Source organism: Callospermophilus lateralis, chromosome 11, assembly GCF_048772815.1.
Source record: "Callospermophilus lateralis isolate mCalLat2 chromosome 11, mCalLat2.hap1, whole genome shotgun sequence".
In the NCBI taxonomy this organism is placed as follows: Eukaryota; Metazoa; Chordata; class Mammalia; order Rodentia; family Sciuridae; genus Callospermophilus; species Callospermophilus lateralis.
In genome coordinates this window covers 120409384-120425947 of record NC_135315.1, presented here as the reverse complement: position 1 = coordinate 120425947, position 16564 = coordinate 120409384, and the positions used below count along the sequence as shown (strand labels likewise).

Here is a 16564-nt window from a genome sequence, read left to right as displayed (position 1 = left end):
TACAAGGATGAACTAGACAACAGAAGAACATATAGCCTTGTAAGAGAGTGACTCCTGCTAGGAAATACTGGTGTACAGGCCTCATAACTACTCGTCAGGGCCACAGTAAAGAAAATTACACCAATGAGTGAGAAACTAGACTAACAGCCTTCCAAGGTTTCTTTTAACACTAAGATTCTACTAAGATTCCATTGATCAATGAATCTGATTGGTGCACATCTCCCAAACACATCAGAGCCTATTACTCTCCAGTCCTATCAGATATCATACTACTTGTTTAAGATTTTACATTGACTTGTTCATAATTTTTGCATATATTTGTTAAGTCCTTTTCTTAAGACTTTCAAAAATCACAATCATGCCTTACACCTGTTAGATTCTTTTAGTCCTCGCACAATGTCCTGTACATACTGGGACATCAAAATGCCTTTTTGAAGGCTCCTTTCAAATCAGTCTCATAATATTGTGCCTCTTCTTTGCCACTCACGTCAATGTCTTACCTATCACTGCAAAATCACTGAGCATACCTGCACCACATTCGTGTACCCCGACCTAGACCTAGAGGAGGGCTCTGTGCATACCTAAAAATATGAATAAAGAAATCCTTCCCATATCGTGAGGCTGTAAACTTTCCAAGTGATGTTGATTCATTCTGATAATCAAATTATGACTGTGGAAGACTGGGCTTTAATCACTGGAAATATCATTATTCTAACTGCCTGGCTTGTACATACTCCTTACCCAGGTGGCTGCCACCACCATGAACAAACATGGAGCCAACTGAAAAATGATTCATTTCTCCCCATCACATCTTTTCCACCCTGGTGGTCTTTCCTCCCCAGGTATTCATTGTCTTTATACCACCTCTGACTGCCTACATGAGAATTAGGGGGTGTGTGGGGGTAAAACACTACAAAATGCCAGACACCTCACCAGACACTTTACCTTGTCAAATCATTTAATTCTTATGATTGGAGTAAGCATTATCTACATTTTTCAGATGGGGAATCTGATATTCAAAAGTTTAGTTATTTGCCCAAACTTCTAAATGATAACCTTGGGATTTGAAACCAGATCTACCTGGCTACAAAATCTATACATTTTACAAGGGAAACAACAACATCACTTTTCTTAAACAAGTCTTGAAATAACACAACCTACAGGGAACAACTTCAGTTGAGAAGGATTACTGTCACAATGGCCCTAGGACCATCTTCACCTCCAAGCTCTAAAAGCTTTCTCATTCCTATAATTAAACTCTAAAAGTCCAACATCAACAAATACCATGAGGGGGAGGTAAGTCCTAAAATGCTTAGATAAGCTTCTAAGCAGATTAAATGTCTTGTTTGGATCATGATTTTCTTTAGAAAGGTCAGCCTTAAGTGACTCTTTCTAAGAAACAGTTCTAACCTAATTCCTTTCATTCTTAAAACTTTCTAAGGATCCCCACTATTAATGGTCTAATGCTACTTTGGCTCATGACTTCCTTTAAGATTTGCTGGCCTCTCCAACAGACCATTCCCCTCCAACTACACACTTTACACAACACCAACTATTCACCTTCTCCTGGCCTCCCCAAATATCCTTTTCTTCATGTTTCCATTTCTCTGAACACATTTCTTCTGACTGCCAGCTTCCCCCACCATCCTCCACCCCAGCCTGACTAATCAAAACCAAACCACATGTCACACTCCTGTTTGCCCTTTGCCTGTGCTTCAAACACATCTCAACTACTTTCTGACCTTATTGATCACCCTTCCAACCATAATAAATGCATTTATGGACAATAATGTTCTACCATCAAATAAATACCTCTCTTTCTGCCATTATCTTACTGTGTTTCAAGAACGAAAGGTTCTGAGGGGAAGAACCAAGTTTTTACAGGTGTACAAATGTCCAGCCTTGGTAGACAGCAAATCTTCCTCATATGCTAAACTAAGTAGCCATTAAGTCACACCCCTATGGCTTTAGTTTTAGGAGCTATCTACTCAAAGGGTCAGGGATCTTTTTCATAAAGACATTTTAAGTTCTTCACTTCATGACCAGAAGCCACTTAAAAACTAATAAATAATCAACATTCTAATTGAAGAAACTATGTCAAACTTACCATCTTAGTGAAATAAAGCAAGTATGAATATAACAAGGAAAGCATGTTGTCCAAAAGGGTGGCATCTGGTGGCTCTTCCACCTTTATCTCCTTTAGTTTTTCTTCTGTATCAGCATTATCAACAGGAGTACCTTCTGTTATAAGTAGCTCTAAAATTGAAAGGGGAAATGGCTATTTTATTTTATGCTATAGAATAAGAATTGTCTCTCTTCAGTTTCAATATTCATCGAGTGTTTCACTAAATATATGAGTCACAGTGCCTGGAATATGTGGCTCTCCTAAAGACAATTAACACAGAGAAAAAAACTTCAAAATCCTAATTAGAGCTGTCAGACCCTTCAATTATAAAATGAACAATCTCCAGTCTACTCTCCACTACTTCCATGGCCATACAACTGCTACCAGAACAATATTTACTAAAGGAAAATTTTTAAAACCAGAGATATATAGACAGGGTCACATTCAACAAACATGGATTTAGTGCTGGTGAAACTTTGTGTTAAAAATTTTAGGAAAGCTGAAAGAGAGGGAGTCTTGGTTTGCAGATTTACAGGTGGAATGAGCCAAGGCTTAACACAGCATCTGGCACCTGGCAGAGATACTCAACAACTATTTATTGAGTGGACAGATGACAGCTATTAAAAAGAACACAGTAATACCAAGAGAGACTAAAGAGAATTGGGTACAGACCTGCATTGAGGCTCTGTGAATGAGGTAGAATTCCAGTTAGACCTGAGAGTTTGTAGGGGTGGCATTTCAGTATGGGTTACATGAGCCTGGAGTATGTTTGATTAAACAGCTAGGAGTCCAACATGCAGTTATTAAGAAGTTGGACCAGTTGGGCTGGGGATGTGGCTCAAGCGGTAATGCACTCGTCTGGCCGTGCGGCCAGGGTTCGATCCTCAGCACCACATACAAAAAAAAAAAAAAAAAAAAAAAAAAAAAAAAGATGTTGTGTCCGCCGATTCCATTCACCACTATTTTTTTAAGCTTTTGCCTACTTTTTAAAATTTTTTTTTAGTTTTTGATGGACCTTTATTTTATTTATTTGTATGCAGTGCTGAGAATCAAACCCAGTGCCTCACATGTTAGACAAGCACTCTACTACTGAGCTACAACCCCAGGCCCTCCATTCACTATTGGTCTATGAATTTGACTGCTGGTGAAGTCTGCCCATTGGCTCAGCATCTCAGCACCTGAGACACATTAAATGACATTTGGGAAGATTTTACCTATAAAGGTGATTGACATCATTTTGTGGTGGAACCTAAAAGGCCAGGGAAATAATTCATGCTTAATTTTGTAAGCCAAGTTTTCCCTAATCTTGAAAGTTTTGGAGCATGAAAATAACAAATCTTAATGATGCGTTATTCATTTTCAGAACCTTATGGAGTTAAACACAGTTCATAAGTCAGTAGTGTTCATATATGGATGCAATGTCTTCTGGAAAATGGGAGAACTGATATGTTATTCCTTCCCAAATTAACTGAATGCCCCCCTGCCATGAGTTCTCCTACACTCTGTGTGTGCAGATGGGGGCGGGGTCAGGATCAGTGCTGCTAAGCCCTGCACTGGTGCAGGATAATGCTATAGCTATGCTTACAGACCAGAACCTTTAAAAACACAAAATACAGTAATTATGGCTTCATAGCACCATACTGGATGGATAAAATAAAACAATTAGTCATCATCTAATTTACTGATAAAATGAGAGTGAGCAACACAAAAGTAGAATGCTGTTGATGCCATTATTGGGGATTTTTTAAAAAAATTGTTTCTCATCTCCCACTGGATACTGTGCACTATGATGAAGTATTCATAAGTGTCAGTCTAAAATGGATTGCAGTTCTGTACTGTTTCCTGTAAGTATATAGTATAAAGATCTGGACCATTGACTGCATTTGAAAAAGTTTAATTACCATGTCCAGGAAGCAAGTCAAAACAGGACTTGAGGTATATTACATTCCATTTAGAAGAAAAGGGAAAAAACACAGAATTTATGAGACTATTAACAGTGATTCTCAAGCTAACTTGTACCAGGCCAGACTTTCCTGGAAGGCCTGCTAAACAAAGAATGTGGGTCCCACCCCCAGAGTTTCTGGTGCTGTTGGTCTGGTTGAAAATTAGTTTTAGAGCATAAGGCCTTTGAAGAATAATATTTTAGTTGTAAATGGTTTACACAAGCTAGTCATAGCTAAACATTTGCTTTTAGGTGAGTTACAGTCTCTGGCCTATTTTTGATTTCTAGTCATCTTTATTCTTTATTTTCTCTCACTTAAGAGATTTTTTTTTTGAACTCACATGTACCTATATCACTCTCTGCTCTATTTTGTACCTTTGGCAACAAATATCCTTGAAAGCCTTCATTATGATAATGCCTCTACTTTGTAGAGAAAAATTGACAAGCTTTACCTGGGTCTACTTTCTCAGTATTTGGGATCTGAGACACTTCTAAGACACCCATGTCCTCAGTCACAGGTTGACTCAAGAGGCTGGGCTCTTCAGGATGGTTCATATTTAAATGATGACTCAGGAGGCGAGGCTCTTCATGAAGATTTCTATTAAGATTATTTGTGTTCTCTTTAGGAAAATCATCTTCATGGGGTGGCTGCATCTCTACAGGGGAGAAGAATGCATTGAGCCAGCTGTATGACACTATCTACCCCCACTTAAGCCCAATGATCAGCACTCCCCCTCAGCACACAGCTCCAGAAACCTCAACACTGCCCTCCATGTCCTGGCATGCGCCCATGAGAACAACTGGGCAAGAATATGGGAGGGTTAATTGTTTTCATCCCATTTAAAGGATGACTAAACTATACAGTCAAATTTATAAAGAAGCCTTTAATCCAAAGTATTTTATAAACAAATACATTTATGATAGAGGCTTCAATAACTTACCTTCCCTTGGCAAACCAACATACACCCACATGAATAAATGTGCAGAAGAGAATTCTGGTCCAGAACAAAAATGTGAAATGTCTATTCTGCTCAGAAATAACAGGAACTCTTTCATCTACAAGTGTGCTGGTCTCACCGAGCCAGTATAGAGAAGGGAATTCCGTAAGTCTAGCTTGCTAATGTGCCTTTCAAATATGTTCAAAGTAACCTAGGAGCCAAATGGTGAACCTATCTCCTTCCTGAGCTCAGGACATAGACCAATAGGATCCAGAGCAAAGATTATCTCTTTACAGCTTCATATTCTACCCTGAACATTCACTTGTACTTTGCATTCTTATCCAAAATATATCTGTTTTGATTAAATGTACAACTGTTTTCTTCCCCAAATTATCAGGTAAAAATAGCATTCTTGGGAAGTAAATTTTTCCAATGGCTTTATGTCCTTCTGAAATTCTTATCATATACTCTCAGTTGAAATATTTCATTTTGAAAAACAATAGATAGAGATGATCAAATATGAAACCAGGAAACAGAAAGCTTTCATCAGGATATTGGCTCATTGTCAGTTTGACGAATATTTAATTGAAAGGCTTCTATGTGTCAAGCACTACATTATAAGGCTTGTCATCCTGGTTCCATCCTTGATTAATATGCATGCAAGGACCTTAGAACCCAGTGGAGTAAAACCAGAATAAATGACCTCTCCCCCAAGAGACTGGAAATAGCATGGTATCCACAAAAAATAAATGCTGGGGAGGGGAATTCAGGCAAGCTATCCATTAAAAGTTATTCTAGGGCTAGGGTTGAGTGACAGAGCACTTGCCTAGTGCAGGTGAGGCACTGGGTTCGATCCTCAGCACCACATAAAAAGAGATTAAATTCTAAAAAAAAAAAAGTTATGCTAGTCACTCCACACCCACATGATCTAGTACAGATATTTTATGATTAAGAAATTATGTTTAATAAAGCCCTTTTATAATTTTAACATAAAATCTGTACTGTTAACAGGTCTACTTTTGTGCATTAGTTTCTCATTTATATCTTTCTCTTTAGCTTTTTATAAAATTTCTCTTTGAACATGCTAACCAATCCCAACTGTCCTAAAGGAAAAAAAGAATAAGCAATGTCCTTTCATGCTCTAGCCCCAAAGAATGAATAAAGGAACATATGGGGCTCCTGAGTCAGCCTTCTTTCTCCTTTAGGCACATGGAAACTGAACAGAACTTTACAATAATACACAAAAACACCTGGATGGAACAACTCCTTTTCTCCAGCTCAAGCCGCAGGCAGTTATTTACCTTCAGCTTTAGCCCAGATTTCCTCTAGAGGAGGCGCTGTAATCAATGAAGCAGTCTCCTCCACTGTGGAGTGCTTGTACCTCACAAAATAGATCAAGTATTGGATATCATCCAGCACGGCAGCCTCTTCAAATATGTTACTTTCCTTTATTCCTATGTCTCTAATATCATTCACACGATTATCAAGCATTTGCTCTGCTACGCTCAAAATGTGTGACTCAGAGGCACGGAAGACCTTATCTAGAACTTTTTCCACATTATAGGGCAGGCTCTCCTGCTGTGCCGACTTCAGCTTTAATGACATTTCCTGCAACATGGCTTCCAGTTCTTGGCCATCAAAGTACTTCAGGAAGCGTTGCAAGGACTTTTGTTCTGTAAAGAAGCTGCGGATTATGGGCAAGTCTTCCTCCTGATCGCTAAGCTCTGGCTTTAGGGCTATATGTGGACTCTGTGGAAGTATATCATCTTCAAGGTCTGCAGAAGCAGGACCCTGGCTTTCTGTGTCTGTGATATGCCCTATGTCCTCAAGGTCCTCTTTTGAGATTTCTTTTCCAGTAGCCTTTTCTGTAGACCCTGAAGTGTTCAGATGTTCCTTAGGGTTGTCTTTTTCAAGATCGTCAGAATCTTTATCCTGAAATACTTCACTTATCCCTGAAGTCTGAGTGTTTTCCTCATCACTTCCATCAAAGAGTCCCTGGGCTTCCTCATCTGCCAGAGGACTTTCCTCCTTTCCCATTTCCATATCACCTCGTTCCTTGTCCATCATGTCTACCCTTTTGGCTGTGGTTTCACTTTTCTTAAAAATCTCCCAAATTATACTCATTTCTTGTTTGTTTTCTTTGGTTTCTAGATCAGGATTGATAGTCTCTAAAATTGCTTTCTCAAGAACGTGCTGGTTAACATTCTGAATCCCAGAATGTTTTTCTTTTGACTGTTTTGCACTTACAGCATTTTCATCCTCCAGTAGCTCTTCAGGGGGATAATAATCCTCCTCTACTGCTGCTGGCCTTTTGGTATGGAGACCCGGTACTTCTACCTCGTCAGTTTGCTCTGTTTTTTTAATTTCCTGTGTCCCCTGTGTTGCCTTATGCTGAATCAATTCTTCAGCCGAGGACTGCTCTTTACCCTCATCCTTGGAAAGCCCTATCTTCTCATTTACATGACTAACTGTAACAATCACATCTCTTTCTTGTTGCCAAGAAAGATTTTTTCCGGGACTGGGGACCTCTTCTTCCGGTTCTCTTAGCAAACCAATTCCATCTGGAGAGGAGAATCCAGATTGATTTTCAGTTTTCAGAACTAGTCCCTCTTTAATTTCCTGAGGTTGATGCTCCACTGAGTCTATGTGCAGGGTTGGTGTACTTACTGAACCTGGCTCCTCCATTCCATCTTTGGATGCATCATTTTGATTATCTCCCAGGAATGTTGCAATACCCAAGGATTCTGGTGGTTTACTCTGTTCTTGGGTCATCAGACTCCCTACAGCTTTATGTAGAGATTTATTCTCTAAGCTATCTTCCAAAATCTTCTCTCCAGGTGAAGAGAGTTCTTCATTCACTTCTTTTGAGATATGGATAACTGCTTCTTTTAGGTCATTCTTGTTGTTTTCAAAGGCTGATTTTAATGTGTCCTTGCCCTTTTCAACAGCTGGCAATGAGCTGAGCTTATTGCTTTGGGGAGAAGTATATGCAATCATCCCTTCTATCTTCTCATCCTCTAATTCTGAAACATCTTGCATCAGGTGCTTCTTAGGCTCCTGAACATCTGTCTCTTTTCCTTTAATATGAAGTTCGATGTCCACTTTTGGCTCTTCATCATTATCTGTCTTAGAGGTTTCCACAAAAAGACCATATTTTGCACTTTCAGGATAAATATAATCTGTTGCTGCTTGTGGTTTCTTCTGTTTTCTGTCTGGAACTAAAGCTTCCTCATCTTCTTTTTCTTCTTCTGAATAAGAATTCCGCAAATCCATCATATCTGTTTTCTCATCACCACCTGTGCCAATATATAAAGTATCCTCCAAGGTTGTCAGTATATTTTTATCATCCTTGATGCCTGGGGGCAGAGTTACCTCAACCTTATCTTCTTCATTTGAATTTTGCTCTTCACCTATTGAATATTTCTCCACTCGAAACTCCACTGAGAATTTCATGCCTTCTTCACTTATAAAGGTTAGTAATGGGAGCTCCCCAAAGCTTTCCTCATTCTCCTCTTCTTCCTTATCAAATGCATAATAATCAGCATCCAATTGCTCATCATCAAAATCTCCGTCTAATGAAGTCACCAGTCTGGTCGTCTCATAATCAGACACAAGTGCATCAGCAGTATAGCCAAATTTGGTTTTCAAGTCTAATGTCATTTCTTTTTTCAAAAGTGTATAAGCATTAGTCTTCTGTTCGTTTGAGACCTGAGAACTGTTGCTGGTTTTGTTGTTTTCACTTTCTTGCACTTTCAATTCATCTTGTAGTATTTCTTCAAAGGGTTCAAATGAAGTTTGTTCACCTTGAGCATTATCTGTTTGACTATCTGCATGAGGATGGTTCTTCTGAGCCAGAAATTGTTCCTCAAGATCCATAGTGTTTTCTGAGAATGCACTTTCAATTTGCTCTGAGTTTGCTACTACTGGTTTAGGTTCAGGTTCAACATCCTGGGAGACTTCAGGAAATTGTTCCACTTTTTCTATAGCTTTCTCAGAATCTTCATCTGCAGAATCATACAATTCCAAAAATCCTAGAAATTCTTCTACACTATAATTATCAAAATCATGTCTTCCACCATCAAAACAGACAAAATCTGTCTCCTGTAAGGAAAAGGGAAACATTAGGGTGTCAATAACAAAGTGTCACAAAAGCAAACTCATCCATGCTCCCAAATTCAGGATTGGTTCTAAAGAATCTTTGGGGTCAACCAGATTACCCTCCTCCAACCCCCATTGGCTAACTCCTTCTATGGCTGAGTAAATCTGTCTTTTTCTAGACTACAGTGTTAGAAAGTCTATTCTTTCTTTCTTTCTTTTTTTAACATGGGTCATATTCTTTAAAAAGCATAATGAGTAAAAATGGTGACAATTTGGTCTCCAACAGCCTGACTCTTGGGTCTCTCTCAATTTGCTCTGAGCATAAGTAGGGAAAGGCAAGGTATCACTTGTAGGATCCTCCAGCTCTAAAATCTACACCTATGTTTCAGGAATTTAATTCTTAATCATTTGCTCAGGAGAAGCTGGAAGATCCTGCAGCATTGAGAAAGATGAATCAGTTTTAAAGTATCTTACTGAGATACAAGTACATTTGATGGAATAAAGAATGATATTAAGGAGGCTCCTCACATTATTATTACCACAAGAACAAACTGAAAACGAGATTCAACAAGTTATACACCTTCCTCTTCATCAGGGTTTCACAGTCACTAAGACCTCTCTCGGGACTATCTATATATTTATTTAGTCTTCCTTCTTGCCACTAGTAAGCAAATTGACATATAAATGGAGCCATAGTATGAATGGAATTTTTTTTAAAAATTTCCATCTCCTAATTAAATCTTCATAATATTCTGTGGGGGTTCTGGGGGTGGGGGAGGCAGTTCAATGTAGTAGGGATGAGTGATTTCCTCTCCCCATCACATGCATTTCTAAGCCATGAGGGATGCATGTAATGGGAAACATAATGAAAAGGCAGAGTTCAAAACAAATGAGTTCTCTGTAATCAGTGAACTGCTGTCACAGCTTAAATCCCAAGAACTAACTCTCTTTACCAACAATGAAGTCCAACAAGCAACAGAAGTGATTTTTATGGCCCCTGAGATTATGAAGAAATTTTAGGAACAGCAACAACAAACAGGATGATTTTATCCATTCACCCCATCTAATCTAAGAACTATCGTAGCCTAGCAGCTTGCATATTCTACAGCCACTACAAAGAGCTGCCCAAAGATGTTTCAATGTTGGTGGGCATCAATTACTACACAATTTAAAACTCTAGAAAATAATCAGCTGAAGTGAGAATTCTAGAACACGAAATCCTTTCAGTCACAAAATCAATTTAAGTCAGAGCACAATACAGGAATGCTGTATAAAGAAAGCAGTTGGGGCCTTAAAAGATCTGAGACTGAACATCACCTGAAACGCTCAGGTCCCCTTTTCCAAATCTGTAACATGACTACGATCCCATATATGACTAAGAATAAGAAAACCTTTGTAAGTATGTATTTCTAGCCTAGTATAAAAGTTAGAGTTTATTAATTTAACCTAAATATACTTAAAATGTCTAATAACTATCCAATGAGTAGTTTTCAAGTTGGAATACCTCCTTTTGCCTGTAAAATGAAATTATTTACCTCTTAAATTTAATAGCCAAGTACAAATATATTACATTATTTATTTTTCACATATAAAACAGAAGAGAAAAGCCCTATAGTTGAGTAAACAGCCTTCTATAAGAATATCTGTTTCAATATATTAGAAAACTCTCAGATTATAATATAATCACCCTTGAATGCCTTTCAAACTTTTTTTTATAGGTAGTCTGATTTCAAATGAAAATCTGATACACAAATGTTATAAACACATTATAAAACTTTCAGAAGCAGTTAACTGAATATAATGGGTGGATTTATAAGCCAGTTTACAATTGAGAACAAAAAAGAAATCCATAACTTACAACTGTTGAAATTTGTAGCTCTTCTTTAGTATATTCACGAACTACCTTGATGAAATCTTTCGGAAAATATCGAAAAATATGGCCGACCTATAGTGCAAAGGAGACAAATATAAAATAAATTCTGTACAAGGAATATAAATAAGAGATTCTCAGAAGTGGCAGGAAATATACACATAATAGATAGGTATATGGTATAACCAAGAAAGAAAGTTGCTATAACAATTACACTGAGATTATTATTCCAAATAAAAATTAATTACAGAACTGTTAAAACAACATTTCCAACCACTGAAGTTTTCTTTTTTACATTTAGCTTAATTCTCAACACAGATCATATAAAGTTAAGACTTCTGAAGTAAATAAAAAGATCTGCATAGGAGATTATTGTATATTATATGGTTAAAACTATATAAATCAAAGCTGGTTATAAATGCAATTCCAAATAACCTCTAGCAAGAATTTACCTGTACATTTTGTAGCATTGCTCATAAACCAATATTTATGTCTTTCTTAACCAATACACAACAGTCATGAAAATTAATAAGTAAAAACAATACAAAATCTCTAAAATGTATTACCACTATAGCAAATGTATTGATAGTATATGCTTTCCTAGCTTTTTCCAAATCTACTTTTACAAGTACTTGGGGAGAAAATAATATTCAATATAATGCATACTAAACCACATATCAAGCTTCAGTTTCACCCAAAATAAATCCTCTGCAGAAAAGAACCCCATTTATTTTCAGCACCAACAGCTAAATTATATGAAGTTACATAAAGTGTACAAAAGGTATATAAAGTTCCCCTTGAGAAAGACTCTTATTACTAACTACTGACTAAAAGGAACAGAAGATTCTTGCCAATAATTAAAGGAAACTGATAGGCAAATCAAACGCCCAAAAAAGAAAATTAAAAAAGGCATCTTATCACTAACTCTAAAATATCCCCATTCATGAATGTTCTTGTTATATCTAGAAACCATCTGAGAGCCAGTATTAGTGGTAGAATACTGCCATGAAGATTAGATAAGACAAGACGGAGCAATTAAAAGCTTCATCACTGGCAGATAAAGTCTGAGACTCTAGAAATCAACAACATTGCAGAATGAAAACTAAAAACTCAAAAGGAGAATCATTTTGAAAACTAAAGAGTTTTTAATTTCCTAAGTATAACATTCATGACATGAGAGGCGAGTCTGAGGGGAAATACACTTTTCCCTTCTGATGAAAATTCTATTAAGGTTAAATTTGGAAAAGGAAAAAAAAAACAGAGATGTATGGAGAAAGGAAACACATTTATCTCTTCTTAATCTGTGTCAATTGAGACCATAGATTATATAAAGCTCCATAATTACACACTGGGTGGTATCCCATTTCTTGTGATATGAAAAAAAAAATGATGCAGAATCATGGAGGCTCATGACTGGAAATAATTTTTATACCTAATTTTGCTTCCATACATCATCCCTGCCGAGGTGCTGCTGATTTGATTTGTGGGTGGGGAGCAAAGAACTGCCACAAGAGAACAAATTCTGCATAAGCTACTATCAGAACAAATGTACTTAAGTGCCACTGCCCTGAAAGGAAATGTTCAAAAGGAAGATGGATTAGACAGGGGTCCTTTCCTAACGGAGTTTTTCACTTTATAGGGAGCTAAGATAAAACACAACCTGACTGAAGGCAAAGAAGACAAATGAATGCCACAGGAGCAATGCAAACAAAGTGCCACCCAAACACTCATCAGTTGGCAAAGATCCTTTCTGGTCAGGTGCTGAAAGCAGGGCTCCTCAGGAAGACAGGATGAGTGCTGCCACCCAGAATGGCAAGAGTCCTAGGGATGAACATAGTTAACAGGCTACAATGTGACAGGAGAAAATGTAAATCAAGCCCATTTATCCAAAAGTTCAAAGAAGGGGAGAAAGACGACTACTGTATGAAAAATGCCACTTAGGTACATGGAAAAACAGTTCCAAGTTTAAAGATTACGAATCCTATTTGGTATACTTGAAAGAAACAATAGATGGTTCTTTATATGGAGTACTGCAACTGGGACTCTGTCTAAATATAAAGTTTGTACCTAAAGGCACCAAGTTTCAAGATCATTCCCTAAGAATCAGAAATGGCAACAAAATGAAACTAGTTTTCCCATAGGGATTACTCTTATTTTCTGCTGTGTGGTATTTTATTTAGGGTGAGAACTTTCAGGGATGCAACCGGGAATGTCTCTAAACTGGAACATTCCTACAGTCATCAAAGACCCTTGCTACTATTTTAAGTAAACAATCCACATATCACATTTAAATGAAAAGGACAATACTCATAAGTCTTTCAATGAGGTCACTCCTAGTGAATCTCCCCATTTAAAATATCAAAGCATGATATAAACAATGTCATGTCTTTCATCAGAAGATCCATACAACTGGCTAGAAGTAGAACCCCTGGGGGAACCTTCAGGCATAGATTATAGGAAAAGCAGGAAATGGATGACCCAGAAGTTGCAAAAAAGAAAAAAAAAGCACATAATGAACATAATATTCTGCTTTTTTAGAGTAAAAACAGCACAAATGATTAGGTAAAATACACAAAAAATCAACTTTAAATATGCATGCCTGAGTTACTATCTCAGACTTAATTTATAGGATTAACTCTAATGTCCTTGAATCCTTCCTTTTTGAAGCAACAAAGCTAAGAATTGTCAGGTTTTCACCATGACAACCTTTATGATGTGTAGAGCCTTCTAGAACTTGATGTGAGGGGTAGCAACCACAACCAGTTCAGTTCTGTTTCAGAAAGTCTACTGACTTTCTATGCTGTGCCAGGCCTAAGGCATGTTAGGAGCACAGGGCCTGGCAGAGAGGTTAGGTTAACTCTACAAAGACCCCAAGAAATCAGTCATTTAAATCTACACTGCTGAAAAACCCATCAAAAGTAAGAATATAACACCTGTCAAACTTTTACTTACACTTCTGGCCCAAAGTTCTGGTGATACCTCTGCCAGTTTATAGTAGACATATACAGGGTCACCTTTTTTAAAATTCACAAAACGACAATCTGGGCCTCTGAAATCTTCAAGAGCTTCACCTCGGTACATTAACACTGTATATGAACATTGAAAAAAGAAAAACAAACATTAGAATTTGATTTTTCACAATCCACATTGACCCATCAGGAAATATGAATCCCACTATGAACAAAAATCAAGTTTTTCCAGTACTGGAATCACTTTTAATTCACCTGCTCAAAGTATCTAAAATTCTTCGAGATTTTATTGCTATAAAATACAATATTCCCTGCAATTAGACAAGGGAAAAGGAAGCTTCTCTATTTTTCTCTGTGCTGAGAAATAAAAAGCAATGTGGCTACCACCAATCATGGCTGGTTTCAGTGAAACTCTTGGTTCTTGCAGGCCTCAATTTTTTTCTGATTCATAATCATAAAAAGCTTCATTTTGCAAATATGTAAATCCAAGTGTAGACACGGACAGGCTTAAGTATGGCTTCATGCAGAGGTAATAGGGAGGGAAGAGGGAAGAATATCCAGGAACCCCCAAGGGGTTAATTAACTTGAACTAACCACTAGAAGACATTACCTTTAAGTGGCTGCAAGTGCTACCATGCAGCCATAAACACTGTCAATTTCATTTGCAGCAGAGTTGCTGTCTCTGTGTTCAGGATCTGGGTAAATTACCAGGAAATGTATTTTCTCTGAGCAAATATTGTTGACTATATCCAACATTAAGATTGTTTCAAAACATCCTCATTCGTATTTTTTTTTAATAAACAAAATCAAAAGTGGGTATCCTATCTGACAAGGAACAAGTTTAACCATGAGAAAAGGTCAGGCAATACCTTCATGCTTAAAATGCAGGACTAGAATCACAATTGATCTAGAAACTGGTAGAAGCAACATTTTCAACATTAGGTGACAACATAATGCATACTATGGAGCATCTATTTAGTTCTTTTTTTTGGAGCACTTATTTGGAAGGCACACAAGGACACCTGACATACACACCTCATTACTTCCTACAACACAACAGACCCACCTGTTGTGTTTAGTCACATCTGTTTGGACACAGGCCATTTCTCAAGTTATGTTACCCCACTGAACCTTACCAACACCATGTCTTAGTACCGAGGAAGCATCAGTGATGAGATTGTCCAGGTAGCCCACGTAGGATAGCGCTTGATAGCCAAGAATAGCAAACATTCTACCATGCTGGAAGCCTGATTTTGTTCACCCAAAACTGAAAGGAAATATCATGGCAGCTGCTTTGCTTTTCTGAGTGTTTATTTACTCCAGCCTTAGGGTTACCTCTAGGAACTGCTTAACATATATTGGAGACATCTTTTTTCTTTATTGGAGTGGAACAAACAATTCAAATTATAAAATTTGTTTTTGGTCACACCAATTTAGGCATAAAGAGCTCAATGGTAAACTTCTTGGCCTTTTTAGCATGAATATTTTAAAGTATGTACTGCTTACAATTTATGGACAACATGGTCATCAAGTTAGAAGGTTACTAGAAACCAAGCGGGAGGCCATAAGAAGTATTCTGGGCCAGTAAATATATAGAGGAAAGAGGTTCCAACAACACTAGCGACTGAGTCTAAAACTGAATTGGCTTATAAAAATCTTGGAGTATTTATTATTGTTATTGCAACAAACCTCTTCATCTGAATCTGAATGGCTACATCCTCCCCACTGCCCACCTCCAATCCAGGACTGGGAAGAAATTCTGTCCGCTTCCTGCGCACAGAAAAGGCTGCAGTTCCCAGGTGGCCAGTGCAGATCCTTGGCCTCTTTCAAAAGCAAAAGATTACTGGCCCACCTGCTACCCTACCTCAAATATGAAGGGAGGCTTCTATGCACAGAAATGACAGGATTGAAGCAGAGTCGGGGTCGAGACCTCGGAACACAATGCATGCCTGGACTCAGTGCTCTTCCCAAGCCTAAACTCTAGTCCCTGTTAAAAGGCAAAACCAGCCCAATCCCCAGTGCAGCAAAAAGACAAAGGGGCCAGTGAGCCTTTCCCAAGGAGCCCCACCATCAACCTGCCGCTGGGATTAGGGCCACCGAGCCCTGGAGAGCATCTGCCCTGATACTGCACCTGCCCAGGTCCCTGTGGCGGGGGCAGAAAAGCGCTCTGCTACAGCGTGGGGAGCCCCAGGCGCGTGGTGCGCAACCCCATCACCCACTGAGATCCTAGGCGAATCCTGGAAGGCAATAAACTGAGAGCTGTCTCTGGGGAATCCTGTTTCCCAACCCCGCCTCAGTCAGTAGAGAAAAATAAAACGCTGGCAACAAGTGGGAGTCGAAGCCCCCGCAACCCGAGCGGGCTGGCCGGGGTGCCGGCAGAGTCGGAGGGGACACACTCAGGGTCCCGAGGCTCTTGTCACTCCTGCGCCCCACCCATCGTCCTGTGACCCCCTAGCCCAGCCTGCGGGGCTGGGGACTGGGGGGGATCAGAGCCCCATGCAGCCCTGAAGAGCCACCGCGGAGACCCCGGGCCGCCCGCCCCGCCTGCGCACTCACTGCTGCATTCGTCGTCTGCACAGAATTTGTGCTTCCAGAAGCGCTGGCCGGTGCTCAGGTCCAGTT

The 16564-nt window shown here is 38.7% G+C and overlaps 1 protein-coding gene across 1 annotated transcript in view; it reads right to left on the bottom strand.

Annotated features, from left to right (window-relative positions):
- The window catches only part of LOC143410788 (transport and Golgi organization protein 1 homolog), a 38106-nt gene extending 22934 nt beyond the window's left edge, over positions 1–15172 (bottom strand). The window contains exons 1-7 of the mRNA XM_076871508.2: positions 15079–15172; positions 13926–14059; positions 10962–11048; positions 6307–9106; positions 4520–4723; positions 2108–2256; positions 1836–1857 (exon numbers count right to left, since the gene is read on the bottom strand). Of these exons, the coding sequence (XP_076727623.1) occupies positions 1836–1857; positions 2108–2256; positions 4520–4723; positions 6307–9106; positions 10962–11048; positions 13926–14059; positions 15079–15172 (3490 nt within the window). The remainder of the gene's footprint in view (positions 1–1835; positions 1858–2107; positions 2257–4519; positions 4724–6306; positions 9107–10961; positions 11049–13925; positions 14060–15078) is intronic.
- Positions 15173–16564: the final 1392 nt, after the last annotated feature.